The sequence below is a fragment of the Hypanus sabinus genome, chromosome 3 (genome assembly GCF_030144855.1).
Source record: "Hypanus sabinus isolate sHypSab1 chromosome 3, sHypSab1.hap1, whole genome shotgun sequence".
NCBI classification, from domain to species: domain Eukaryota; kingdom Metazoa; phylum Chordata; class Chondrichthyes; order Myliobatiformes; family Dasyatidae; genus Hypanus; species Hypanus sabinus.
The window spans coordinates 117396512-117415032 of NC_082708.1; the positions used below are offsets into that span (position 1 = coordinate 117396512).

The 18521-nt window shown below is 40.9% G+C and overlaps 1 protein-coding gene across 8 annotated transcripts in view; it reads right to left on the reverse strand.

Moving 5' to 3' along the window:
* The window catches only part of slc10a7 (solute carrier family 10 member 7), a 221658-nt gene that overhangs the window by 188124 nt on the left and 15013 nt on the right, over positions 1-18521 (reverse strand). Inside the window, exons 5-6 of one of the 8 annotated variants that reach the window (XM_059965009.1) lie at positions 15279-15341; positions 12860-15180 (exon numbers count right to left, since the gene is read on the reverse strand). The exons of the other annotated variants lie outside the window; for them this stretch is intronic. Of the exons in view, the coding sequence (XP_059820992.1) occupies positions 15321-15341 (21 nt within the window). The 3' untranslated portion in view covers positions 12860-15180; positions 15279-15320. Of the gene's footprint in view, positions 1-12859; positions 15181-15278; positions 15342-18521 lie in introns of those variants that run through there. 8 annotated transcript variants of the gene reach the window in all.

Genomic DNA, 18521 nt, shown 5'->3' on the forward strand with positions numbered 1-18521 from the left:
GGAGCAAGAAGGCTGCGAGTGGAATGGCTAAGGATTTCCGGAGCGAAGGCATTTTACTACTCCAGGTAAAAGAGAGGCAAGACTGTTCAGGCGCATGACATCAGCCAGTAGAGGGGGAAAAGTTTAAAAAAGACCACCATACCAAGCGGGCAGCGGAGTGATAGGTGGCAGAGTGATAGGGCTTTGGCTCAACAGACTTAGGTAAACCTACCTTGCCTCGTTACCACCTGTGTTAATTGCAGAAAGGAAGTATGTGTGTGAGGCCAGTTTTCTGTGCTCAAGTGTCAGATGTGGGAGGTCCTGGAGTCTCCCAGCCTCCCGGACAGCCACATCTCCATCCGGTGCATCGAGCTGCAGCTCCTAAGGGACTGCATTAAGAAACTGGAGATGCAGCTCGATGACCTTTGTCTGGTTGGGGGGAGCAAAGAGGTGATAGAGAGGAGCTACAGGCAGGTGGTCACACTGGGGCCACGGAGACAGACAAGTGGGTCACTGTCAAGAGAGGGAAGGGGAAAGAGTCAGGTACTAGAGAGTACATCTGTGGCTATACCCCTTGACAATAAGTACTCCTGTTTGAGTACCACTGGGGGGACAGTCTACCTAGAGGAAGCAAGGGACTCTATAGTTAAGGGGTCAGACAGGCAATTCTGTGGGCGCAGGAAAGAAATGCTGATGGTAGTTTGCCTCCCAGGTGCCAGGGTCCGGGATGTTTCAGATCATGTCCACAATATCCTGCAGTGAGAGGAAGAACAGCCAGAGATCACGGTACATATTGGTATCAACGACATAAGTAGGAAAAGGGAAGAGGTCCTGAAAACAGACTACAGGGATTTAGGAAGGAAGTTGAAATCTCAGGATTACTGCCTATGTCACACGACAGTGAGTATAGGAATAGGATGAGGTGGAGGATAAATGCGTGGTTGAGGGATTGGAGGAGGGGGCAGAGATTCAGAATTCTGAATCATTGGGACCTCTTTGGGGCAGGAGTGACCTGTACAAAAAGGATGGATTGCACTTGAATCCCGGGGGACCAATATCCTGGCAGGGAGGTTTGCTGAGCCTACTAGGGAGAGTTTAAACTAGAATTGTTGGGGGTTGTGAACCGAACTGAAGAGACTGGGGAAGAGTCAGTTGGCTCACAAATAGAGAAAGCTTGGAGACAATGTGTGACGGAGAATCGGCAGGTAATAGAGAAGGGATGTGCTCACCGACGGTTTGAGATGTGTCTATTTTAACACAAAGAGTATTGTGAACAAAGGGGATGAGCTTAGAACGTGGATCAGTACTTGGAGCTATAATGTGGTGGCCATTACAGAGACTTGGATGGCTCAAGGACAGAAATGGTTACTTCAAGTGCTGGGTTTTAGATGTTTCAGAAAGGACAGGGAGGGAGGAAAAAGAAGTGGGGGGCGTGGCACTGTTGATCAAAGATAGTGTCACGGCTGCAGGAAGGGTGGACGTCATGGAGAGATTGTCTACGAAGTCTCTGTGGATGGAGGTGAGGAACAGGAAGGGGTCAATAACTTTACTGGGTGTTTTTTTATAGGCCGCCCAATAGTAACAGGGATATAGAGGAGCAGGTAGGGAAACAGATCCTGGAAAGTTGTAATAACAACAGAGTTGTCGTGATGGGAGATTTTAATTTCCCAAATATCGACTGGCATCTCCCTAGAGCAAGGGGTATAGATGGGGTGGAGTTTGTTAGGTGTATTCAGGAAGATTTCTTGACATAATATGTCAATAAGCCTACAAGAGGAGAGACTGTACTTGATTTGGTATTGGGAAATTAACCTGTTCAGGTGTCAAATCTCTCAGTGGGAGAGCATTTTGGAGATAGTGGTAATAATTCTATCTCCTTTACAATAGCATTGGAGGGAGATATGAACAGACAAGTTAGAAAAGCATTTAATTGGAGTAAGGAGAATTATGAGGCTATCAGCCAAGAAATTGGAAGCTTAAATTGGGAACAGATGTTCTCGGGGAGAAGTACGGAAGAAATCTGGCAAATGTTCAGGGGATATTTGTGTGGAGTTCTGCATAGGTACCTTCCAATGAAACAGGGAAGTTATGGTAGGGTACAGGAACCGTGGTGTACAAAGGCTGTAATAAATCTAATCAAGGAGAAAAGAAAAGCTTACAAAAGGTTCAGAGAGCTAGGTAATGTTAGAGATGTAGAAGATTATAAGGCTAACAGGAAGAAGTTTAAAAAGGAAATTAGGAAAGCCAGAAGGGGCCATGAGAAGGCCTTGGCGGGCAGGATTAAGGAAAACACCAAGACATTCTGCGAATATGTGAAGAGCAAAAGGATAAGACGTGAAAGAATAGGACCTATCAAGTATGACAATAGGAAAGTGTGTATGGAACCAGAGGAAATAGTACAGGTACTTAATGAACACTTTACTTCAGTATTCACTACGAAAAAGGATCTTGGTGATTGTAGTGATGACTTGCAGCAGACTGAAATGCTTGAGCATGTAGATATTAAGAAAGAGGATGTGCTGGAGCTTTTGGAAAACATCAAGTTGGATAAGTTGCCAGTGCCGGATGAGATGTACCCCAGGCTACTGTGGGAGGCGAGGGAGGAGATTGCTGAGCCTCTAGCAATTGTCGCTGAATCATCAATGGGGATAGGAGAGGTTCCGGAGGATTACAAGGTTGTGGGTGTTGTTCCTTTATTCAAGAAAGGGCATAGAGATAGCCCAGGAAATTATAGACCAGAGAGTCTTACTTCAGTGGTTGGTAAGTTGATTTAAAAGATCCTGAGATGCAGAATTTATGCACATTTGGAGAAGTATAATATGATTAGGAATAGTCAGCATAGTTTTGTCAAGGGCAGGTTGTGCCTTACGAGCCTGAATGAATTTTTTGAGGATGTGACTGAACACATTGATGAAGGAAGAGCAGTAGGTGTAGTGTATATGGATTTCAGCAAGGCATTTGTTAAGGTACACCATGCATGGCTTATTGAGAAAGTAAGGAGGCATGGGATCTAAGGGGACATTGCTTTGTGGATCCGGAACTGGCTTGCCCAGAGAAGGCAAAGAGTGGTTGTAGACAGGTCATCGAGTTTGGTGACCAGTGGTGTGCCTCAGTGATCTGTTCTGGGACCCTTACTCTTCATCATTTTTATAAATGACCTGGATGAGGAAGTGGAGGGATGGGTTAGTAACTTTGCTGATGACACAAAGGTTGGAGGTATTGTGGATAGTGTGGATGGCTGTCAGAGGTTACAGTGGGACACTGATAGGATGCAAAACTGGGCTGAGAAGTGGCAGATGGAGTTCAACCCAGATAAGTGTGAAGTGGTTCATTTCGCTAGGTCAAGTAAGATAGCAGAATATAGTATTAAAGGTAAGACTCTTGGCAGTTTGGAGGATCAGAGTGATCTTGGGGTCTGAGTCCATAGGACGCTCAAAGCAGCTGCGTAGGTTGACTCTGTAGTTAAGAATGCATACAGTGTATTGGCCTTCATTAATCATATAATTGAATTTAGGAGCTGAGAGGTAATGTTGCAGCTATATAGCACCCTGGTCAGACCCCACTTGGAGTACTGTGCTCAGTTCTGTCGCCTTACGACAAGAAGGATATGGAAGCCATAGAAAGGGTGCAGAGGAGATTTACAAGGATGTTGCCTGGATTGGGGAACATGCCTTATGAAGACAGGTTAAGCAAACTCGTCCTTTTCTCCTTGGAGTGACAGAGGATGAGAGGTGACCTAATAGAGGTGTATAAGATTATGAGAGGCATTGATCGTGTGGAGGTTTTTTCCCAGGGTTGAAATGATTGCCACAAGAGGACACAGGTTTAAGATGCTGGGGAGTAGGTACAGAGAAGATGTCCGGGGTAAGTTATTTTTTTTAATTTATGCAGAGAGTGGTGAGTGCATGGAATGGGCTGCTGGCAACAGTGGTGGAGGCAGATACGATAGGGTCTTTTAAGAGACTTTTGGATAGGTACAGGGAGCTTAGAAATGTTGAGGGCTATACATAAGCCTAGTAATTTTTTAAGGTAGGGACATGTTCAGCACAACTTTGTGGGCCGAAGGGCCTGTATTGTGCTGCAGGTTTTCTATGTTTCTACATTTAAAAAAACCCTTATGATATTGAGGTATCTGAGGATTGGTAGAGATTTAGAAACTAACAGTGGCTGATTAAAAAACATCTGATATAAAGTAAAATAATATTTTAATAAATTGGACTACAAGACCACAAGATATAGGAGCAGAATTATGCCATTTGGCATGTTGAGCAAGTAATGAAAAAAATAAGATCTTCTGCAATTTTGTAAAATGAAAAATAACAAACATAAATGTGAGCACTCTGTAAGCCTAGGCATGATAGATTTTAAATGTCAGATAAAGAAATGGTAGAGGCAGCACACATTTTGTATCCCACTACACTACGGCACAGATTAAATGAACCAAAAGTGGAAAACTGAAGATCTGATGACAATATTGTTTTAAAATATTCATTAAGAAATATAATAAATATGTTCAGACTAAAAGATAAAAATCCTCTAAACGCCATAGTATGCACCTTAGGGGTTGTGTTGCCTTTATGGCAGTTATTTAGTTTATAATATTTTCGCTTAATAATTCGTTTGTTAGCATTCTAGTTAAAGTTAGGATTGTTTAAAGTAAATGCATTGTCTGTGAGATATTACGGCATGCGATGACATCACATCCGGTTTCGCCGCATCCTGTGGGAAAATACCGGTTTGGAAAAACGGGAAGGTGGGGGTCGAGACATGTGCGAGCGCAAGCAGCAGCAACGTTTTCTCTCTACGCACCAGAAACATAGTGAAGGCAACGCTGTGAGTTATGAGATTATCAATATGTTGAATTAAAATGTTAATGCCGATCCTGTTAAAAGTAACGACGGTCGATAAGGTTTATGTTTTCGTTAGTTAAAGAGTTGCGGATAGTTTGCATTGAAGTGTATTTAAAGCAGTCAATGGCGTAGGTAGATTCTGACTGTATGCTGCACTTTAATGTAATGCAGTAGTTGTAGTTTTACTTTTGCAAGTATTTACGATGTAAATGTAATATCAAGAAGGAAACAAATGCTGTACAAATCTTGTATTGTTTTATCAACAGTTTTCACCATATGTTAATGTGGAAGAGTGAACAGTAAATGGTTAATCTTACTGTGATCCTGTCGTCATTGACAAAGGTTTAACTCGGTGTTTAGTTCAGCGTTATCTTACACGCCGAGCGAGAACACTACAGGGGTTTTAAAACAAGATACTAGATTCTAGAAATTCCATGGATTGGAAGGCACCACCTACATTAGCCTTACTTCACAACTAACCACTACCTAACTTGCCATCTTGCCAATTTTCTACCCGTGCTGTTAGGCTTTTATTCCATGGCCTTCAACCTTTTGTAGAAGCCTATTTTGTGACACTAACCAAACACATTTTGGAAAACTATGTAAATCATATTACCCCAACCTTTTCTGTTGTATCATTAAACACAATATGCTTTTCATAATCCCATTACATTATTCTCCAATATATCCACATTTATCTAAATAATTATTACTTCCATTCTGGATTATTCTTCCTACAGCATTTCCCACTACTTCAGCTGACTGCACAGTGGTTACTGGGTTATCACTACATACCCTACATATCACTGTTCCATACCCCACTGCAATACTAAGATAAGGAATGCCTACCATTCCAGACCCAGACTGCATTTCAGTAAATTGGATCACTTGGTTGTCCTTTTCCTACCTGCATACAGGCAGAGGCTAATATGCAAAGTTTCAGAACAAAGAGGTGGTCATGGGAGGCAGAGGAGCGGCTACGGGATTGCTTCAAATCAGTGGAGTGGGCCGTGTTCAAGGATTCATCTATGGATCTGAATTAATACACAACGGTTGCCACAAACTTTATTAAAACAGTTGTAGACAAGTTCATCCACACAAAACCATTCAGTCTTCCCCAGTCAAAAGCCCTGAATGAACCATGAGATCAACAATCTGCTGAGAGTCAGATCAGTGACCAAGGAAGTTACAAGAGGTCCGGGTATGGACTAAACTTGAATCAGTGAGGGAATCACAACAATTGTGGAAGGGCTTGAAGACTACCAGCCCTTATAAAGCAACACAAGCAACTGCAGTGCTTCACTTCCAAATGAGCTCAATGCCTTCTATGCTTGCTTTGACCATCAAAACATGGAGGAACCATCATACTCCCACAGCCCCTGATGATACTATGATTTCAGTCTCTGATGATGTGCGAGCAGCCTTTAGGAGGGTGAACCCTCAAAAAACATCTGGCCCAGATGGGGTACCTAGCCTAGAAGTAAAGACCTGGAGAGTGTTCTCCAAGATATTTAATCTTTCTCTTCGACAGTCTAAGGATCCACTGCTTCAATTATACCAGTGCAGGAGAAGAAGTTGCAACCTGCCTCAATGACCATCATCCAGTAGCACTTACATTCACTTTGAGGAAGTGCTTTGAGAGGCTGATGTTGAAACGTATTAACTGAGATGAGACTTAGATCCACTCCAATTTACCTACTGGAGCACCAGGTCCACAGCAGATGCTATCTCATTGGTTCTTTACCTAACCCTGGAACATCTGGACAGCAAAGATAAATACATCAGGATGCTCTTTTATCAACTACAGCTCAGCATTCAATAGCAACATCCCTCAAAACTATTCAATAAGCTCCAAGACCTTGGTCTCAATACCCCTTGTGCACATGAATTCTCGGTTTCCTCACTTGCAGAACCCAGTCAGTCAGATTGGCAACATCTCCTCCATGATCTCCATCAATGCAAGTGCACCACAAAGCTGTGTGCTTAGCCCCTTGCTCCACCCGCTTTAGTGTGACTAAGTACAGCTCCAATGCCAAATTCAAGTTTACTGACAACACCACTGTCATAGGCCAAATCAAAGGTTGTGATGAGTCAGCACACAGGAGGAAGATTGAAAATCTGGCTGAGTGATGGCATAACAACAGGAGCTGATTATTAACTTCAGGAAAAGGAAACCAGTTGTCCATGAGCCAATCCGCATTTCAGGATCAGTGGAGAAGGTCACCAATTTTAAATTCCTCAGTGTTATTTCAGAGGATCTGTTCAGGACACACCACACAAGTACAATTATGAAGACAGCACAGTAGTGTCTCTGCTTCCTTGGGAATTTACAAAGATTCAGAATGACATTGAAAACTTTGACAAACTTCGAGGTGAAGAGTATACCGAATGGCTGTGTCACAAACAGGTATTGAAAGACTTGAACGGAAGACTTCCCTTGAAAGGAAAATCCTACAAAAAGGAGTGGATATGGCTCAGTCCATCACAGCCTTCCCCACCTTTGAGCGTATCTACATGAAACACTATCAGAGTAACACAGCACCCATCATCAGGGACCCCCACCATCCAAGCTATGTTCTCTTTTAGATACAGAGGAGATGTCAGGGGTGAGTTGTTGTTGTTTGTTCACGCAGAGAGTGGTGAGTGCGTGGACTGGAATGCCAGCAGTGGTGGTTGAGATGGATACAATAGGGTCTTTTAAGAGACTCCTGGATAAGTACACAGAGCTCACAAAAATAGAGAGCTATGGGTAACCCTATGTAACTTCTAAGGTAAGGCCATGTTTGGCACAGTTTTGTGGGCCAAAGTGCCTGTATTGTGCTGTAGGTTTTCTGTTTCTTACTGCTGCCATCAGATGGAAGGTGACACTACCAGGTTCAGGAACAGTTATTACCCCTCAACCATCAAGGCTCTTGAACCAAAGGGGATAACATCACTTGCCTCATCACTGAAAAAGTACCCGTTTTTAAGGCCTCTTCATCTTATGTTTTTGACAGTTATTGCTTATTTATCAATATTTCTTTCTTCTTGCATTTGCAGTTTGTTGTCCTTTTCACACTGGTTCAGCAAATCTTGGGAGAAATCTCCATTGTATACTCTGGTCATTCCCGCTGTATGAATTACAAATGAATTACAAATGTGCCTGTCAGTGTTTTCCACTGCTACATTCACTTCATATCTATGAAGGATACTTCATATCGGGTAGATGGAGCTCGTCAGCCTGGGAAGGGAGACCATCTAAGAGAGGGAATACTCTGATTTCAAACCTCCACTGCCTTGCAGCCATACCCACTCATGGGAAAGGCTTCAGGAGTAAACCCTGAGGACAAGTCTGGAGCTAGAGTCCCTAAGGCAGTCTGACATTGCCTTCAACCTCTTTTAGGCAACTCCATCGACGACACTGGTGCCAAGCTGTATCGGCCCTTGGACAACATCGATGTCGTGGAGAGGGGAGACTTGCTGCATGGGCAACTGCTGGTCTTCCATACAACCTTGCCCAGTTCTGCGCCTTGGAAACTATTCCAGACACAGATCCATGGTTTTGCGAGACTAACGGATGCCACCACCACCTACAATCATTTCCTTGCCTGGTTCACCCTTTCCAAGTGCAATGGGTTGAATTTGATTTCCCATTCTGAACTGACACCTTTCTCTAGATCAGTGTTCCACAAGGTGGGTGATATTGCCCCTGGAATCAGTGGGGGTATCTAAGGGGACAATAGAGATAAAGGAGGCAGAAGAGAGCGCTCAGTAGCAAGGGGAGTAGCTGGGGGATTACAGGTTTAAATGAAGAAATGTATTATTTTAAACCGATTAAACATGCATACAATGTTTCCAACCAACACCCAGTACAGCGGGAATTTTTTCATTGGAGAGATTGGGCTAAGTTGTGCCAAATCAATAATGCGACAACATAAGTAGCATCACATAGTGAGCAATGAAGCCGTTAGTCAAAGTTGGGTGCAGCAGCAGAAGCAGGATTTTTTTTGGTGTTAGCAAATCAAATAAGTTGGTGAAATTATGGATGGGTGTGGAGTCAGGAGGGAGCAACATGGTATGTAAGTGAACATAAGAAGGGGTAATAGCCACATATCAAACCATGATGGCTATAGTACTTGATACAACAGTTCATTGCCAAATCTGGAAAGACTCATAGAATTGGAGACGAACTGATTCTGCCAGCAGTAAGAGAATGTCTGAGTACAGTTTTGTATAAATCATCAGACTAAATAATTAAAGTGATTCCACAAAGTGACAACTCTGCTCAAAGACGAATAGATGAAATGTCTGAGAATGTGGAAGATATATTGTGCAACATACTAAAGATAACAGAATGTGCTCTACCATCAACTTTGCCAGGCAACGAATCTTTGCTTCTTGGTTACGTTTGCTTCATAAAAGATGAAAGCATGGTTCAAGAGTTGTTATTTGCAAGGGGTCTAGAAACAGACACAAAGGGAGATTCAATATTTTGGGTTGTTGAGTAGTGTTTGTTTCTAAAAAAAAAGAGGATATGCCACTCACCAATGTTCTTGCTTGTGCAACAGACGGCGCACCATCAATGAAATGACACCACAATAGGGTTATTACTTTCTTGAAAAAAAAGGTATCTAACATATTTAACATTCACTGTGTAACTCAGTTATTTTGTTACAAAATACCCACAGGATCAGCTGCACAAATCATTAAATACTGTGATCAGTGGTATAAAAAAATTAAGTCCCGTAGTCTCAGTTCTCGACTGCTTCGAAAGCTTTGTATTGAGAATGATAACAGTTTGAACGCTTGCTGTTGCACACAGAAGACAGGTGGCTCTGAAAAGGAATCTGCCAGAGATGTTTTTATGTGCTTTTTGAAACTCTGATAAAATTCTTTGAAGACTTGAATGTTTCATTCAGTAATGAACTCAAGAATATTAGGCCTGACATTGCTTATTCGTCAGAATTATTCACAAAGTTCAATGAAATCAGTCTTCAACTTCAAGGAAATGATATGAATTTTATCAAAGTCAAATCAGACATCTCCACATTTCTGTCCAAGTTAATCCTACTTAAGTGCAACATTGGCCAACACAACCTCTTCCAATTTCCAAGCTTCTCTGAGCTGGAAGTATACCATGCCCACCAGGGTGAGATGCATACAAGTCTGAGAACTTTCAGGATCTCTTGATCCAAATTCCAGATCAGGTAATTAATCCATTCCTGAACACTTGTAATGAGGAATTAACTGGAAGGATGGAGTAAGAACTGATCGCGTTACAAAATGACTTGGTGCTGAAGCTGAGGTTAAAGAAAAAAAAAATCAGACTTTTGGTTGCAGAAAGAAACCCCTGAACGCTATCCTGCATTGTGGAAAAAGATGTTCTTTATTGCCTTTCCAACATCATATTTAGCGGAGCACGGTTTCAGTGTAGTCACTCGACTTCTTTTAGAGCAATGAGACAGAAAGTTGCTGAACATGGGGATTTGAGACTCCTTCAGAGTGACATTAAGCCTGATGTTGAAAAGGTGATATCACTACCCATTCATCTCATTAAAAGGTGAAAGGGCAATGAAGTAATGAATAGTTGGACTACAAATGTACACTCTAAAATTGTTTTTACTGTAATTAAAGAAATAATATTTGTAGTTCTAAATATATTTAAATAATTTTTGCCAATTATTTGTCACTACTTTTAATTTGCAGTTCCTATTTTTTTTCACTGTGCACTGTAAATCAGAATTCTTTATAATTTTTATGTAATGGCTGGAAATGAAGAGGGGTTTGCTGGGGATGTGGTCTGGGAGCCAAGGGGATGGTAACTCAAATATGTTTGGGAACCATTGATCTTGACGATATTGTACTATCACCAATTTTGATTTCAGTCTGCAAACTTCTTTTCCGTGGTCCTTACAATTAACGCCAATCATTTGGATATACCAGCAGAAACTGAAGGGCCTGATTTTGAGCCCCAGAACCCACTGCAGAGCCTTCCAGTCTCCATTCTTTCTACATTCATACAAATTACAAGATTTAATAAAATGATTAATATTATAATCCCAATTGATGCTTATGCAGTGACCTTTCACCTCTACAGACAATGGTGCAAAAAAATAAAAAGAATCCCGTGAGCGGCAGTTCTCTCGTCAGAAACGCCTTGTCAGTAAGAGAAGTTGGAGAATGGCCAGACTGCTTCAAGCTGACAGGCAGCCGAAAGTAACTCAATTAATCATACTTCACAACAGTGGTGTGCAGAGAAGCATCTCTGACACAGAATATGTTGAACCTTGTACCACCGGATGGGCTACAACAGCAGAAAGCCATGAACATGCAATCAGTGGCTACTTAATTAGGCACAGGAGGTACCTGATAAAGTGACCACTGAGTGTATGTTTATTATTTACCCTGTTAAAATGGACAATTTCTCATATTTTACCAAGATTTTTCCCACTTTATAATTTCTTGATGCTCTTCTCATTACTTATTTTCCTACCTAACTTTGCATTTAAGCAAATCTAGCAATCATAATATCTGTGTCTACATCCAAACCAATGGCTAAATTCTCTTTCTGAACTGTAGTGTTCTCCGACTCTAAATAAATAAATGTCATTTCTCTTTCACAAAACCAAATTTACTCTGGCTAATTATCGCAAATACCATTACAATAGAAGCTAAGTGCCATGCTATAAACCCTTAAATGTAGCTTTTAACATTTTACCAATAACAGTGATTTAGCTAACTAATTTTGTTTCCTGCCTTTTACTTCCGTCACTTTTTCAATAATGGAGGGAAGTTATTCAAAAAAGTAGGGAGCTAGAAACCAGCAAAGGTTCCCATTAAAGGTTGGCTATTTTCCAAATCTAACAGAGATTTTTGGAAAATGAAACCAATACACCAGCTTCTTTCAAAACCCTAAGCTTCAGTTCATTAGGACCCAGAAACTTGTCAGCACACAGCTCCAACAATTTGCACAGTATTACTATTCTGATAATTGTAATTGCCTGCTAATTAATGGTGTCATGATGGTGAAGTAGTTAACACAATGCTATTATTATGCACCAGCAACCCAGGTTCGAATCCAAGGCTGTTCGTAAGAAGTTTGTACGTTCTCCCAGTGATCACATGGCTTTCCTCTGGGTGCTTCAGTTCCTTCCATATTCCAAAGAAGTACTGATTAATTGGTCACATAGCTGTAATAGAGCAGCACGGAAGGGCTTGTTACCATGCTGTATATCTACACAGAAAAGAAAAACTCTTCCTTTACTTCTCTTTTCTAACTTACATTCATTTCTGGGATGTTACTTGGATACTCAACAGTGATGATAGATGCAAAATGACTGTTTAATTCATCCATTATTTCTTTCCTTTCCATTATTAATTTTCCAGATTTATTTTCTAACTGTTACCCTTTGCTTAGATATATAGTCACTTTTGAATCTAGTTTGCCACTTTCCCTTAGATAACACAACAGATGATGGGTGTCCTGCCGAAGTATCTTGACCAAAAATGTCAATTACTTTGTCCCCCCCACCCCCCACCCAGATGCTACCTGGCCTGCTGAGTTTTTCTATCTTTGTGTGTGTTGCTGGATTTCTAGCAGCTCCAGATTTTCTCTTGTAGATGATGGGTGTGGATATTTTTACTTTCTTGATTAATTTATCCTGCAATGCTGTCAAATTCCTTGATGAAATCAGTCTACATTCAGGCTTCATTACTCACAAGAAATAGGAACACAAAATTTCCACAGATAACAATAAGCATAGATACCACTGAAACCCTCTAGCATATGTAATACATTTCTCCAAAATAAACATAAGTGATCAGCTTTGAAATCACAAGCTGTAGCTGTGTAACCAAAAAGTACTCTATTAGAATAGCAGCTGTAAGCTTGCGCAGCCTGGAGCCATTGACTTTAGTGGCCTGGAAACTGCTGGGTGTTTAAAGCATTAATCTTATTTGGTTGTTATTGACAAGCATCATAAACAAAGCTATATACATTCCCAAACTTGAGGCATTTCAAATCATTTGGTATGGTTCAACTTTATTAAAAAAAGATTCCAAATGGAGCTGCCTTTGCTAAAAAAAAACCCACAGATCTGCAAATTGCAAATCATTGGAAAAAAAGAACAGAGTATATCACATTTAATGCACTACAGCAATCAAATTCCCTTTCCAAGCTACCATTTCAAATGATCAAACTTCCCATAGCAAATCGGTAATGATAGCTCTCAAGTACCTTCTCTTCTCTATATGCAGATTTATGCTCCCAGAATTTTTCCCATGTCAGGCAGATCAATCTGGAGTCACTTAATTTGTACTTTTCTTTTAAATGATGGTACCATGGTCAGTCTTCCAATTCTCAATCATACAGCGAACAAGTACTAGAAAATGATATTCAATCAAAGTGTTATTTCATCCCATTTTCTTTGCAAATCGGTAATACATTTTATCCAATTGTGGTAACTTGTCTACTTCTTAAAATTCTAGATACCTTATTGCCTTCTTCTCTAAACCAATTATTTCTGGTGTTTCACATTTTCCTCCTTAAGGGCTAATGCCTATATAAACCTATAGCAGTTAGGACTTACAGATAGAGTCATAGAACACTATAGCACAAAAACAGGCCCTTCAGTCCATCTAGTGCCAAACCATACCTTAATATCTCTCAAACACCATGGACATCTCTAAACCTGGTATCCTTGCCTTTTATTCTGAGGGGAACATACAAACTCCATACTCTCAAAATTTCACTTTTGAAGGCCTCTCACATCCCAAGTACACTTTTGCCAGAAAGCTACCTCTCCCAATCCACACTCTTTCTAATACCATCAAATTGGTCTTTCTCCAATTTATAATTTAACCCACAGACCAGACCAATCCTTCTCCATAATTACCTTGAAACTAATAATTACTTGAGAAACCGAGTTAGAGAAAGGTTGAATAGGTTATGGCTTTATTCCCTGGAGTGTTGAAGAATGAGGGAAGATTTGATAGAGGTGTATAAAATTATGATGGGTGTAGATAGCGTGAATGCAAGCACAGGCTTTTTCCAGAGGCTAGGGGAGAAAAAAAACTAGAGGACATGGGTTAAGGGTGAAAAGGGAAAAGTTAAAGGGAACATTAGGGGGTCTTCTTCACACAGAGAGTGGTGGAAGTGTGGAATGAGCTGCCAGATTAAGTGGTAAATGCAGGCTCACTTTTAACATTTAAGAAAAACTTAGAAAGGTACATGGATGAGAGGGGCATGGAGGGATATGGTCTAAAGGCAGGGCAGTGGGACTAGGCAGAAAAATGGTCTGGCACAGCCAAGAAAGGCCAAAAGACCTGTTTCTGTGCTGTAATGTTCATTGGTTCTATGGTTCTAATAGCATTATGACACTAGATACAAAGCATTCCCTATACAAACTTATGTCACCTTCCTTGTCTCATTCCCTAATAGGAGATGTAGTATCACATTCTCTCTAGCTGGGAGTTCTATGTGCTGATTCAGGAAACTTTCCTGACCACATTTTTCAGACTCTTTCCCATCCAGTCCTTTTACAGTATGGGAGTGCCAGTCAATATGTGTTAAGCTAAAGTCTTCTTCCATCACAACCTTATGTTTCTTGTAACAGTGTGCGATCCTTTTACAAATTTGTTCCTCTAAATCCTGCAGACTGTTGGGTGGTCTATAATATCATCTCATTAATATGGTCATACCTTTCTTATTTCTCGGTTTACCCATAAAGCCTCACTAGACGAGCTCTCTAGTCTCTCTTCTCTGAGCACCGTCATGACATTTTTCCTGACTAGTAAAGCCCCCACTTCCCCTTTAATCCTTTCCACTCTTATCACATCCAAAACAATAAAGCCCCTAAACACTGAGCTGCCAGTCCTGCTCCCCTCCCCCACCAAACCATGTGCTGATCCATGCCTTAAGCTCATCCACCTTTCCTACAATACACCTTGCAACTCAGAACATTAGCCCCACCATGCTCGACATTTTGATTCCGGACTTTGGATGTAGGTTTAACAACATATTTCTGCACAACCATTCCACTATCTGTTCTGATGCTCTGGTTCCCACCCCATTTAACTCTAGTTTAAACTCACTCCCCCCGCAGCACTAGCAAACCTTCCTACTATGATTCTTCCATCTCCTTATGCAGACCACCATTTTATCACTAGTCAGAGCTACTTTCCTCTACCAAGATACAAGAGGTGATTGATAAGTTCATGGTCTAAGGTAGAAGGAGTCAATTTTAGAAAACCTAGCACATTTATTTTTCCTACATCTACACACTTAGTCCAGCGGTCGTGGAGCATACGGATCTTTTCTTTGTAGAAGTCGATGTCTTGGACCTCAAGAAGTGGTGATTGATAAGTTCATGTCCTAAGGAAGAAGGAGCTGAGTTATTAACTTCAAACTTCCTGCATTTTCACTCAAAGAGTTGAACTGCATGTGCATGTAACGAGAACTGTATAACTCACCTCCCTCCACTTTAGGCCACCTGGAGGTCCAAGACGCTCCCGTTACATGCACGTGTAGTTCAACTGAGTGATAATGCAGAAAGTCTGAAGTTAATAACTCATCTCCTTCTACCTTAGGCCTCAAACTTATCAATATCCCCCCCACTGTGGATCACTTCTACAAAAGCGGGATCCATATGCTCCACAACCGCTGGACTAAGTGTGTACATGTATGAGGGGGCTATGTTAAAAAATAAATATGCTGCGTTTTCTAAAATTGACTCCTTCTACCTTACATCACAAACATATCAATCACCCCTCATATATTCTTTCCTTCAACCTTAGACCTACAAATCACAAATTTCTGTTGTTTTCAACCCTGCACTAGGAGCTTTTGTACTTCACTGCAGTTTGATCCCTCAATTAAAAACTCTTGGAAATTTAACTCTTTGCTGGGGTTATATTCATTTTTTAATAAATACAGAACAATTTCACAATTCATTATTTTTACTTGTATGACTATGTCAGCCTTGCAAATATCAGGCACAGAATAGATTTAAATAATTTTCCAATGGCAAGATGAAAGAAAAATGTAAAATTAAAACAGCAAATCACAACACCCAATAAAAATAAGGACAAAGTTGATAGAAGATATAACATGCTGCCACTCTGACTAAAAATCTTATTCATCTCCTACTGTATTTCAAATGATGTCGGACAAGTTTATCTGCAGAATCACTTGTATTTGTATTTCACAGCAAGTATGTGCAAAAAAAAAAGTACTGTATATACAGAATGCATGAGGATGAGCTTGGGGCATGAAGTCACTGGAACACACCCAGTTTTAAATGACAATCATTCAATTTATACTGACTTGGAGATGGCAATGTTCATTAGTAGTTGTTCAATCACCTTTTATAATTATTATCAAATCTGATATCTGAGAAATTAGCAAAAATAAGCCATAGCAAAAACATTTCTAGTGAAATTGATAACAAGCCAAAACTATGAAGAAAAAATAACCACACTTCTCAGATCTATCAGGTTAGTCAGCTTTAGCTTGGCTGTTTGTTTTCTTAGTTTGCATAATCTGAAAAAAGATTGTTTTTATATTCACAGATGAAGAAAATACAAATAGATTTCCTCCTCCACCAATCTCCATTGCCATAGGAACCAGTCTTTAGTGAATTCAATTCTCTGCTAAAAGCAGAGGATAAAGCATTTGCTGCACAAATTGATTGTGAAGAGCGTGTATACGGTGTGCTGGCCTTCATCAGTTGGGGGACTGTGGTGCTTGGATGTAGTGGTCTGGTTGCACTCTTATTCCCCCAACCTGGAACATCTAATAATTAAGTGCCATCCCTTCTACTTACCAAGAGAGTTCGCCTACGTGATCCTGACCACAATTTACATCCTATCAAAGGCCAATGCCAAGAGAGCACTCAAGGTATTGAGTGCCATGACTGACATAGAAGAAGCAACCTACCCTAACTGTTTTCCACTTGTTTTCAGGGACTTCAGTCAGGCTTGTTTGAAGGAATCTCTGCCCAATTATCATCAATTTATCACCTGCGGCACTAGGGGTCCCAATACACTCAACCATTGTTATTAACGATTAGGAATGCTTACTGTTCAATCCCTAGACCACATTTCAGAAAATCTGATCATCTATCTGGCTGTTCTCCTATCTACATACAGATTGAGGCTAAAGAGCAAGGGTCCAGAAGTAAGGACAACAAAAAGGTGGTCAGGGTAGAGAGCTTGAATGTATTACCTCCTACAAAATGAAACCAAGTGACATGTGACAATAAGGTTTTGCTCCAAAATGAATTCAAAGCCTTTTATGCTTGCTTTGACTGTCAAAACATGGAGGTACCTTCACAAACTCCCATAACTCCTTGTGACCATGTGATTTCAGTCTTTGAATAAGACATGAGAGTACCCTTCAGAAGGGTGAATTCACAGAAAGCAACCAGCCCAGAGGACCTGTGCTATTCAATTGGCTGATGTATTTACTGATATCTCTAACGTTTCACTTTGACAGTCTGAGACACCCACCTGTTTCAAGCAGGCTTCAATCATATCAGTGCCCAAGAAGAATGTGATAACCAGCCTCAAACACTATCATCCAGTAATACTTATATCCACTGTGAGGAAGTGCTTTGAGAGGTTTGTGATGAGATATATCAACTCCTGCCTGAAGAGCAACTTCCGCTCCAATTTGTCTACTGTCATGACAGGCCAATGCCAGATGCCATTTCATTGTTTCTTCACTCAGCTCTGGAACATCTGGACAGTAAAAATGCATACGTCAGGATGTTCTTTATTGATTGCAGCTCTGCATTCAATACTAACATCCCCTCAAAACTAATCCATAAGCTCTAAGACCTTCTTGTGCAACTGTATCTTCGATTACCTCACTTGTAAACCCATCAGTTTGAATTAGCAACAACATCTGGCTGAATGGTGCCACAACAAAAACCTCTTATTGAACGTCAGCAAGGTCAAAGAGCTTAGTATTGACTACAGGAAGAGGAAACAACCATGAGGTCCATGATCGGACGTGGAAAGGGTCAGCAGCTTTAAATACCTCGAGGTATCATTTCAGAGGATCTGTCCTGGGTCCAGTACACAACTACCATTACAAAGAAGGCTTGGCAGTGCCTCTACTTTCTATGAAGTTTGTGCAGATTCAACATATCATCGAAAACTTTGACAACCTTCTGTAGATGTGTGGCAGAGAGTATACTAACTGATTGCATCACAGCCCCGTAGGGGAATAACAATACCTTTGAATGGAGAAAACTATAAAAAGTGGTGGATACAGCCCAGTTCACAGGTAAAGCCCTCCCCATATTAAGTATATTTACAAGGAGCACTGTTGCAGGAAAGCAGCATCCATCAAGGATACCCGTTATCTGGACCATGCCCTCTCCTCCTCCCATCAGGAAGGAGGTATGGGAGTCTCAAGCCCCAAATCACCAGATGCAGGAACAGTATTACCCCTCAACTATCAGACTCTTGAACCAGAGGGGATAGCTCCACTGACCCCAACATTGAACTGATTCCTCAAGCTATGCACTCACTTTTAAAGACCCAACTCATGTTCTCAATATTTGGTGCTTATTTATTATTTTCTTTCCTTTTTGTATTTGCACATTGGTTGTTTGCCTCTCTCTGTCCTGTGTGGTTCTTCACTGATTCTATTCCATTACTTTCTACTTACTATGAATGCCCACAAGAAAATGAATCTCATAGCAGAAC